This window comes from Cicer arietinum, chromosome 6 (assembly GCF_000331145.2).
Source record: "Cicer arietinum cultivar CDC Frontier isolate Library 1 chromosome 6, Cicar.CDCFrontier_v2.0, whole genome shotgun sequence".
NCBI classification, from domain to species: Eukaryota; Viridiplantae; Streptophyta; class Magnoliopsida; order Fabales; family Fabaceae; genus Cicer; species Cicer arietinum.
In genome coordinates this window covers 45,398,140-45,409,762 of record NC_021165.2, presented here as the reverse complement: position 1 = coordinate 45,409,762, position 11,623 = coordinate 45,398,140, and the positions used below count along the sequence as shown (strand labels likewise).

Genomic DNA, 11,623 nt, shown 5'->3' with positions numbered 1-11,623 from the left:
TTCACAAAAAATAGTTTATCACTTTCATAGAAGACCACACTAGATTGTGTTAGGTATACTTGTTAAAGTGGAAATCTGATGTTTGTCAGGCTGTAAAGGACCTTTTTAAAATGGTGCAAAATCAATTTCAGACAAACGATCAAGTCTTTAGAAGTGATAATGGAAAAGAATATTTTAACTCGTATTGGGTGAGTATTTTCTTGAAATCTGATGTTTGTCAGGCTGTAAATGACCTTTTTAAAATGGTGCAAAATCAATTTCAGACAAACAATCAAGTCCTTAGAAGTGATAATGGAAAAGAATATTTTAACTCTGTATTGGGTGAGTATTTTCTTGAAAATGAGATCATACACCATAGTTATTGTCCTAACACACCCCAACAAAATGGGGTTGCTAAAAGGAAAAACAAACACTTCTTAGGTGCCTCGAACCTTGCTTTTCTGAAGTAAAGTACCAAATTATTCGTGAGGGTAATTTGTTTTAACTGCTGCTTATTTGATTAATAGAATGCCGTCAAAAGTCCTTAACTTTCAAACTCCACTTCAAATTTTCAAAGAATGTTTTCCTATTGCTCATGATTCAAACTATTATAATTTAAAAATAATTGGGTCCTTTGTTTATGAAAGAACCTAGGCAAAATTGAAGCATGTTCTATAAAATGTGTTTTCGTTGGTTACTCACCAACCCAGAAGGGGAATAAGTATTTTGATCCAAAAACAAAAAAATTGTTTGTCACCATGGATGTTACTTTTTTTTGAAAACACGCATTTCTTTGATGATCCTTATCTTCATGGGGTGAACTCAAAGGAAGATTCGTCTAGCACGTTTTTTAAAACTGAAGACATAATTTTTTCTGATAACATGATATTATCACAAAGTTCTAAGACTTGTGCTTCTGTACCAACAAAAATGGTCAAGATTCATTAACTGAGCCTACTCATGCTATGAGTGAAGAACCTGGTGAATTTGTGCCCACATTTTTTCATGAAAGAAATGATGAAAACCATGAAAGTAGACCAATTGAAATGCCAACTAATGACAAGTCATGTAAAGTAAATAGGTTCAAAGAAGGGAACAAGATTTGGAAAGGAAATTTTTTGTGAGGAAGAACCATGATGAGTCCACATTTCCAAATTGCCATGAATCTAATGAACCAAGGGAAAATCATCCTACTGAAACTGAAAAAGGTAAAACTCTCTAATACTACTCATAAATACACTAACCTTGACATTCCTATAGCTGTTAGGAAACCTAATAGATCATGCACTAAGCACCTTATGTCTAAATTTGTATCGTATGCAAACTTGTCTTCATCTTTTGTTGCCTTTACCGCTAAATTGTCTAATGTAGAGATTCCAAAAAATGTACAGGAAGCATTAGAAGTTCCAAAGTGCAGGGCAACTATCCTCGAGGAGATGAGAGCTCTTGAGAAGAACAAAACTTGGAATGTTATGACACTACTGGAAGGCAAGAAGACCGTAGGATGTAAGTGGGTGTTTACTTTGATGGCTCAGTTTATTTTACCTAGTGCGCTTATCAATAGAGGCCACACCCACCACTTACTTCTCGACTCATCGCTTGCTCTATCTAATGCTCTTGCTCCGCATCTTACACCGAAGCTATCCATCGCCCTGCATAAAGGTAACAAGTTCCTCTCAAAATCCTAATCCAATTTATACTTATGACTTGGATTATCATCACTTATCTACACCCTATTATGCTTGGATTTTCTTGGATTTTGTGAGAGTTTCCCTGCAAAAAGGTAATAGGTCCTCTCAAAATCGTTTATTTTGTAGCTTCCTTCGATTTTGTGCCTATTCCCAAAACTACAAGTGAAGCTATGATTGATCCTGGCTGGCGACAGGCAATGGTTGATGAGATGGTTGTTTTGCACTCAAATGGTACTTAAGATTTAGTACCCTTACTTGATGGAAAAACCACAATGGCTTATTGATGGGTCTATACAATTAAAATTGGACCTGATGGAAAGATTGGCTGCTTATGAGATGGACTTGTGGCAAAAGGATACATGCTGATCTTCTATCTCGACTATGGGAATAATTTCTCTCAAATTACCAAGATTGTATATGTTGGCCTCTTTCTTACCATTTATGCTATTCATCATTGGCCTCTCCATCAAAAGGACATCAAAAATGCCTTCTTACATGGTGAGTTACAAGAGGAAGTATATACGACACAACCATCAGGCTTCATTGTTAGTGGTGCCTCTCACCTAGTCTTTCGAATTTGTTTGGGAGGTTTAGCATAGTTCTCTACAGTATGGAATGACCAGTTATGAAGTTAATTACTTTGTCTTCTTCTTGCGTTCTTGACCGACCACATGCCTCTATCTGCTTGTTTATGTTGATAACATCATTAGCACAAGTAATGATTAGGTTGGCATCCATCAACTCAAACAACATTTGACTCTACACATACTAAAGATTTAGGCCCTCTAGAATAATTTTTAGGGATTGAGGTTACTCAGTCTAAGACAGAAGTAGCTATTAATCAGCAAAATTATGCTCGTGATATACATGCATAACTAGCATGCTTAATTGTCGACCAAGTGATACTTCTATATATCCCAACATAGTTACTACCAAGTTAGAGGAAGCCACTGCAAGACTCTAATAGATATTGATGTCTTGTTGGCAAACTTAATCACCTTACAGTGACAAGGCTCGATATTACATTTGTTGTAAGTGTAATCAGTCAATTTTTTAATGCTCCATTAACTCTTAGGTACATTTGTGAAAGTTGTTGGAATTTTGTGATTAACATTTTTAGGTATATCAAGTGTGCACCACGAAAAGGATTACTTTAAGAAAACAAGGGTGGCAATTTCGGTGGCTGCTTTGATGCTGATTGAGCAGGTTCACCATCAAATAGAAGATCCACTTCCACTTTTGGGTATTGCTGAAGGAGAGGGCAGTGATAGGAACCTGAATATTGGGCTTGAAATAGGGATTGATGTAGGCCTAGTTGCAAAGAGACCTATTATATGGAAGGTTTACTTTAGGAGTATGAAAGTGAGCCAAGAGAGAGAGAAGGAGAAGTTAGTTAATGAGGTGGCAGTAGGCCCCGTGTGATTCGGTTATGGGGGTATTTGTGTAGAGGGGGAAGTGAAGGAATCGTCATTGGAAGTAATCATTAGCTTGTTAGTGCTTTAGGAGAATTGGTATTCTCTGGTCTGGAGCTACACTCTAGAATTATCCTTTTGTATGAGCTCACTGCTCTTATTCCCACTTACCATTAATACACATATCCATTTACACCATTGACTCTCTTATATCCTTGTTTTTTGTTATTGTTGTTCTATTAGTGATTTTTCTATTTCTATCATTGGTCCAAGGAAGAGCTAGCGAGATGCTGCTTTTACCATGCCACCGAAGATGAACAAAAGAGTTAAAGCATTGGAAGGTAGTCTGGGAGCCCTGCGTGTCAGTATGGAGGAATTCCAGAAAATGGTGATGGCAGAATTTGGCAAATTACCTAATTAACACATTCCTGACCCTTCCTACTCCTCTTAGGAGGAAGCCAGTTCCAAGTACAAGATGGCGGTGAAAAAGGTGGAGTTACCATCATTTCATGGTGTTAAGTAAATCATCTCTCTAAAGAACAATACCTTGGGTATTTTTTGGGTGGTCTCAAATAGAGTGAGAACATTCAATCCCAAATGTACTAAGGTAGCTCAGCCTTCTTAGCTTGCTTAGCTCGTATGTTCAGGTAGTTCAGTAACATGCAACAAAATCCATATATATAGTACAGCACAATATTCTAGAAGATATCTCATAATATCATGTTAATGACATAGTTTTAGTAAGTGTAAAGCATCTTAGACATCTCTTAGGATTAGAAGTCCTCTGTTAGTACAGATAGAGCTTGGTGCTTTGATCATACTTCAACTTATCACATCACATCATTCACAATAATATCAATATGATTTAATTATTCAGAGTATTCCTTTTTCCTTTCAGGAACCCTATAATTTTAATATTTTCCAATTGGTAGTACATAGTTGTTCATAACACTAAGCAAAAATTAGATAATTACCATTGTTGCTAAGAGGCCAACTTCTTGCACTGAAACCTCCACAGGATTTTATTGGATAAATTGTAATGGATTTGAGATAATAACAAGTATCTAGGAAACCATTCACACCTGCATGTAAATAACTGAGTGACCATACAGATCTATAAAATATTTTCAGGAAGACCCAACAATGAAAATAATATGTGCTAAATATGATTTACCTATAGCTTTTTTTAGTGGTTACATAATCCAAAATCATTTACGTTGCAACATATTAAGGACAAATTGCCGCTAGCAATTAAGCAGTCATGTATATTGCTTCTAATCCAGTCTTTCAAGGGAGCTTGTTAAATCATTTTCAAATTCCAATGATCATCTATAGATATTTTTACCAAGTCACTTAGCTAGAGGGGGGTGAGCCTTTCCTTATTTCGATTCTCTTATTTCCTGTATGTAAACATTATCTTTCCTAATTTCCCTCTTTCCTTCCATATCTATTCTCTATGTAAATATTCATATTGAGCACTTATTATAAATTTTCAAGGGAGAGTCAATCTCCCAAGCACTTCAGCACCAAATTTCAGTCTGCTATTCAAGTATAATCAATTTCCAATATCAGTAAAATAAACCCCTTCAAGGCAACATTGAATGAAACCCCCATTAAATTGTACTAGTAAACATACCAGAGTGAAAATTGTTAAGCAAGCCTACTGTATGGATGCGTTAAAAACATGCATTTTATATATGAATATGCAAATCCTTTTTTGCATTTTTGGACTTCAAGGAGAAAAGCAGAGCGATAAAAAAGGAACAAAAGTTTGAGTCCTCATATCTGAAAGTATATAAGAAATCTGGATTTCAACTCATTAAGTATGATGGATATATTAATGATGGAAAAAAGGACTGAACCTTCCAATTGATTCCCGTGGTCAACATGATTTCGAGATGACATGAAGGAACTTGTTACAAAATCAACAAACTTCTGCAAAAATAAAAAGGGAAAAGGATAACCAAAATATTGAGAAATGAAGCTTAATCCAACATTGACACGCCAAAATAGAATCAGCCATTGGCAATAACATAGTCTCTGATACTTTGTTTTAACTTAGTATGCTGTGCATTTTCCATATTGGTGGTTCAAAAGTTTAACAAAAATGCAAAATGGTTTAAAGTATTTAAACCTTGGCATCTTCATATGTTGACATGTAGCCAAAGGAAACTCTTACAGCACCAATAGGTTTTCCATTTATTATATCATGGTCATCCCAACAAACGTGGCCAGCCTAAATACAGAAATATTGTTATCATTTTTTAACACTATCATGTAGATAAACCAATCATAGTCAGTTTTTAGCGGAGAATAGCAACACCTCAGTATTTGAAATGAGATCCATATGAGACAAACCAAGGTATTTCGCACATGCACCTGGATTGCAGAAACATCCTGTCTAAACAAATGGTAAGTATAGTTATATAAACAGAATTCAATCAATAACTTTTAGGCAAAAGCATAGAAAAAGTGCAAATGAACATTTATACCCTTAGCTGAATTCCTGAAAGAGATGCTAGCTTTTCCACTTCCCGGTATCCAAACCAAGAACCATCTGGTCTTTTCAAGTTGAATGAAACTATCGGTCCCATTTCATGACACATTTCCTGAATGAATTTAAAACAATATAATATAGTTCCAATTAGAGTGTGATAAACTTCGAAAATATATGAAACGGCACTAGTGATCTAGGTTTGTGTGTGTGAAGGAAGTAATCATAGTTTGTACAGGAACAATAAAGAAAAATTGTCATTTCTTAGGTTCCAATTGTTTTCCAATACTATACTAACTATTGTAATGTAAACAATTCCAACACAAGTATACCCAATGATGAGGTATGTAAAATATTATTCAATACAGCGTGTCTAAAAATTTTAAATTTAAGCACAATAAAATGTGATGAATAAGAGTGAATAAATGCTAAAAATGGAGGATAATTTAGACCTATTTTTCATCAAAAATAACAGTACAGTGTGAATTATTATTGTCAAAATATGTTTCTTTTTTATTATTAAATATCCCTCAATCATAAGAATTTGATTGTATAGGAAAATATCCCTCAATTATAAGAATTTGGTTGTATAAGAAAATATCCCTCAATTATAGGGATTTGGTTGTATAGGAGTACTAATTATATTTTTCTTATTTATCTTAGTAATCTTGTATATATGTCAGATGTATTGTCAACCTATTCAATTAAATAAAAATATATTAATTGTTGAGATGGTAACAGAACACCTCTATGGGAATCTCGATTCCGCATAAACCTGTCGCTTTCGCTGCGGTTTCTTTTTTTCTTGAAACCCTAGCCACGTCCATTGTGGCCCCTTTTGTTGCCTTCATTTCAGCAATTTGAGATTTCTTTTCAGCTTGTTCACTTTCATTCCTAGAGTGTTCGCTATTCACGCCGTTACTATTCACGTGCGTTTGACCATCTTTGACCACCTACTTCACGCCACCGTCCATACCACAAGATCGCCTCCACGCGGGCCTTCTAGTCTGGCGCGTGACACCCACCCACGACGCCATCTCCAGCATGTGTGCACCACGCGCCACCTTATATACCTCTATTCACCGTTGTTTTCAACCAGATTGTAAATCAATCGTTTCTTGTTCCATTGTCGGTGTTCACTTTCCGATCGGATCACTTTTGCTCGTGGGTCATTTGAAGCTCACACAGTTTTTTTCTTAGACTTTTCTATTACAAACATTGGCCACTATTGTTATTGCAGCATTATAGCACACTTACAGTTTGTGGATATTTTTTGGAGGTTTGATGTTTGTTTTGTTTGATAAATCAATCTTTCGTCTCTATATCGTTTGTCTATTGATTTTACGGATATGGCAACTAAAGAAAGCAAAAATGGACACCTGTTAGATCAAACTCGTGCTATGTTATTTCAAAATAAGGTTCCCAACAAATTTTGTGGAGAAGCAGTATTAACTGTTTCCTATATCATAAATTGTTACCTACTAGTGTCCTTCCTTCAAAACTCCCATGGAGACCCTGTCCTCGTTCTACCCTAACGAGTCGACTTATAGTAATTTTACTCTAGAATATTTGGGTGTGCGTTGTTTGTCCATATCCATAGTGATAATAGAGGAAAACTTGATCCAAGAGCCTTAAAATATGTCTTTATCAGGTATTCTTCCACCCAAAAATTATTTGTCTCCTAAGATGTCACCTTCCATGAACAACAAAGTTACTTTGGTAAAACTCATCTTCAAAGGAAGAATACAAATAAGGAAGATGAGTCGTTTTTACGTCCTGAGTTGACTCTTAAACCAGAAATTGAGACTAAAGTTGATTTCGAAAAAGATGAAAAGACAATATTGAGACTGAAATTGATTCTGAGAAAAATGAAAATGATGGCACTAATATAAGATATGGGAAGAATCTAGTATATACAAGAAGAACAAAGACCATTTCTAAATATATTCACATGCAAAAGTCCAATCCAGCTTTACATGAGATAACTTCCCTTGACCAGAAACTTGTAGGATGCAAGTGGGTATACACAATAAAGTACAAGGCTGATAAGCCTATTGAGAGGTACAAGGCAAGGTTGGTAGCTAAAGGACTTACTCAAATGTATGAAGTGGATTACTTCGCGTTAAAGAATCAAAGGATACCAACATTTTGTTTTTAATTTACGTACGACCCGTTTTGTGATCCAACACGTTTTTTCGCCTACCTAATGACACACAATACCCCATAAAAGGTGGCCTTTATGGATAGCAGCGGCAGTAGCAATTTTTTTAGTGAAAAACCATAAGTGATCAACAACGCCGATAGTTGTGGTTCAGGCAGGGGCGGACCAAAAAGGGGCGATCCTATGGCGGCGGTGGCCTAGGAGTTGGCGGCTAGAGTGGTTTCTCCAACAATGGTTTTTTCAATTTTTTTGGCCATGAGGGAACTTCTAATGCCCTAATGTTGAGTCCCAAACTCCTTCTTGCTCTATAGTTCAGAGAGGTAATTTTTCAAATAGTCAATCCCAGTCATACTTGGATTATCGACTCTGGTGCTATTAATCATATGATTGGGGAGTCAAGTTTGTTTATGCAGGAGGAAACCACAAAATTAAAATTACAAACGGCTCTCTTTCAGCCATTGTAGGTGTTGAAAATATATTGATGATATTTATATTTATTACATATCACATCATATCATGTAAATAAAGATAGTATCTCCTATATTTATTTTTCTATTTATTGTCTTGAGTCTATATAAAATAGACTCCGTTATGTAGTTCATACACACAGTTTCACCATATGTCTCTCATGTTGTCTCATTCAACATGGTATCTAGAGTCTATTAAGAGACAACTCTATACCATGATTACCCAGAGACCCACTGTCTTTCGGTGAGTTTTTTTCCGGTAAACCGTGTCCCAATTCCGGTGTACCCCCTTCTTCGTCGTTGTCAATTTATTTTTCAGCAAATCAGTCGTTGTACTGTTCATCGCGGGGTACTATTTATCGCAAAAAAAAAAATTGCCTCTTCTGCCATTGTTTTGCTATTGGTTTTAGGTAGCTTATTGATTATGGCCTGGGTAGAGTATTGTCAGAACTCGAGCTCTGTTGTTTCGACTGCACAAAGTGGTATTTCACCTGTTTGCATCTCACCTTCTCTTAGCCCATGGATTCTCGGTTTTGGTGCATTTGACCACATTACTGGTAATAAGGCTCTTTTCTCCTCTCTCACAACTTCAGGTTATTTACCTGGGATACCTTAGCCGTTGGAGAACTAAAGCAGTTCCTTGCTAAGGAATTTGAGGTTAACGACCTTGGTCACTTGAAGTACTTCCTTGGGATGGAAGTGGCACAGTCCAAACATGGAATTTACATATCACAAATGAAATGTGTACTGGATTCGCTTCAAGAAACACGAATGTTGGGGTGTAGACCAGCAGACACTCCTATGGAGTCCAATGTTCAAATTTGAGGTGAAGAAGAAAGTCCATCCACAAATAAAGAAAGAGATCAAAGATTGGTTGGAAAACCTATCTACCTTACACATACTAGGCCTGACATTGGCATGTCTGATAGTATGGGAAGTTGTTACATGAGTGACCCTCGAGAGGCTCACATGAGTATCAATCCCATTTTACAATACATTAAAAAGACACCAGGATAAGGATTTCACTTCAAAAAGAATATAAGTAGAAATGTGGAAATATTCACAAATGCTGACTAGGTTGGTTCAGAGACAGATCGAAGGTCAACAAGTGGGTACAATTCATTTATTTGGGGGAATCTAGTTACTTGGAGAAGTGAAAAACAATCTGAGGTTGCTAGGAGCAGTACTGAAGCCAAGTTTAGATCCATGGCGCATGGAATTTGTGAAGGAATATGGTTACAACAGATGCTTGAGGAACTTAAGGTCAAAACTGACCACACCATAAGTCTATTGTGTGATGACAAATCTGCAAACAAAACCAGTGCATCACGACAGAATCAAACACATGGAAATTGATGGTCATTTTCATAAAGGAAAAAATTGATTATCAAACTTGAGCATACACCTTCAAGTCATCAAACTGCAGACATTTTGAGCAAGGCACTACCTAAAGTAAACTTTGAGAACTTGAGATCCAAGTTAGGCATGATTGACATCTACGACACAACTTGAGGGGGAGTGTTTAAAACAGATATGGAATTAATTCCAACAAATATCCTGCAGCCTTTATGGCTTATCATATCAATTAGGATCAAATCATTACATGGTTGTATTTCAAGGATTAACATCCCATTTATTGTCTATAGTATTATTGACTCTTTCCTTTTGTATATATAGGAATTAATTGTTTCCTTATTTAGACTCCTCCCTATTATGTATTTATACCTCCTATGCAACATGTATTAAAAGAAGGAAAAAATAGAATTACAATATTTTACGGCCTTTGCTGTAAGCCTAGTCAGTCAATTCATTCACCAACCAAAGGAGGTACATTTGCAAGCTGCACTTAGAATTGTGCAATATTTGAAAGGAACCCCAGGAAGAGGAATTTTGTTTAGACGAAATGGAAATGTGGATCTTGAAGCATATATAGATATTGATTATGCAGGGCCAATTGTGGATAAAAGGTCAACCACATGATATTGCACTTCCTAGGTGGGAATCTTGGGACTTGAAAAAGTAAGAAACAAAGTGTGGTATCAAGATCCAGTGTTGAAGCAGAATTTAAGGCAATGGCACAAGGGATATGTGAGTTACTGTGGTTGAAGATCATTTTGAAGAACTTGAAGATAATGTGGGATGAACCAATGAAACTTTATCATGATAATAAATTTGCTATTAGCATAGACCATAATCCAGTGCAACATGACAGAACCAAGCATATTGAAGTTGACAGACATTCATCAAAGAAAAACTCGATAATGGCCTAATCTGCACTCCATATGTCTCCTCCCAAGGAAACCTTGCAAATCTTCTAACTAAGTGGCTAAACAGCAGCAACTTTGAAAGAATTGTATCTAAGCTGGGAATGGAGTACACCTATTCACCAGCTTGAGGGAAGTTTCAAAATCTATTTCTTTTTTATTGTTAAATATCCCTCAATTATAGGGATTTGGTTGTATAGGAGTACTAATTATATTTTCCTTATTTATCTTAGTAATATTGTATATGTTAAATACGAAAAGTATTGAGAGACATGTTGAATAACCTGTGTGTTTCAACTACACAACGGAAGTTCTTTATATAGACTATGAGTATTAAACAAACATAATGACAGGAATACTAATAGACAGTAATACAAACGGACAAGAATACTAACAACCTATCTAATTATTTACATTCTAATATAATATTTTAACAGTAAAAATAACAGATGCATTGTCAGCCTATTCAATTAAATAAAAATATAGTTTCCTAAATCTTGAGAATTATCAATGGGTGTAAGATTATTTGAACAAAAAAATTTGACCGAGTATGAATATATTTGGAACTCTTAACAAGTTTTCGAAAACAAAATATTACTCTTATCCAGCAAAACACTTGGGATTTGAAAAGGTGGAAAACACATTTTGCAAAAAAAAACACATCAAGAGACTCAATCCATATTTCCAGACCACAGGGAAAAAGAACAGAGTCAAGAAGACCCAAAAGAGATTTTAATTCAAATGATTCCTTAATATTTGAGATTCCTTTTTCCTCCTACTCCTCTCTGGCTTCATGTTTTCAATACTGAAAACAGTTTTCATATAAAAATAAAAAATAAAAGAATATAACTTGATAAAAATAGCCAACCAACGTCCAAGTCTTGTAACTGTTAACAGCACATAACTAGTGCATATATAACACTATAAATTAGACATCAACCAAAATGTGCAGAGTGTACAGACTAACCATTGAATTATGACGTCCATAGAGGATGCAGACACTAGATCCATTGCTATGCCTTAGGGCCAAAAGTGTTTTCCTCGTATACGAGGCAAGAGATGTTGTATGTCTACAAGGCAACAATTTTTGCAAGCTTTAAAACATAAAAGTTCAGAGGCAATAATGTTGAAACAGCTTTAAGGAAAACATACAAC

At 35.6% G+C, this 11,623-nt stretch overlaps 1 protein-coding gene across 8 annotated transcripts in view; it reads right to left on the bottom strand.

Annotated features, from left to right (window-relative positions):
- The window catches only part of LOC101491274 (molybdenum cofactor sulfurase), a 40,972-nt gene that overhangs the window by 18,468 nt on the left and 10,881 nt on the right, over positions 1-11,623 (bottom strand). For all 8 annotated transcript variants that reach the window (XR_012163532.1, XM_073369953.1, XM_073369950.1 and 5 more), the window contains 6 exons: positions 11,436-11,538; positions 5,575-5,691; positions 5,406-5,483; positions 5,217-5,318; positions 4,945-5,017; positions 4,057-4,164 (listed from right to left, as the gene is read on the bottom strand). Coding sequence is in view for 7 of the 8 variants with exons in the window: in XM_073369953.1 (XP_073226054.1) it covers positions 4,057-4,164; positions 4,945-5,017; positions 5,217-5,318; positions 5,406-5,483; positions 5,575-5,691; positions 11,436-11,538 (581 nt within the window). In the remaining variant the exon portion in view is untranslated. The remainder of the gene's footprint in view (positions 1-4,056; positions 4,165-4,944; positions 5,018-5,216; positions 5,319-5,405; positions 5,484-5,574; positions 5,692-11,435; positions 11,539-11,623) is intronic.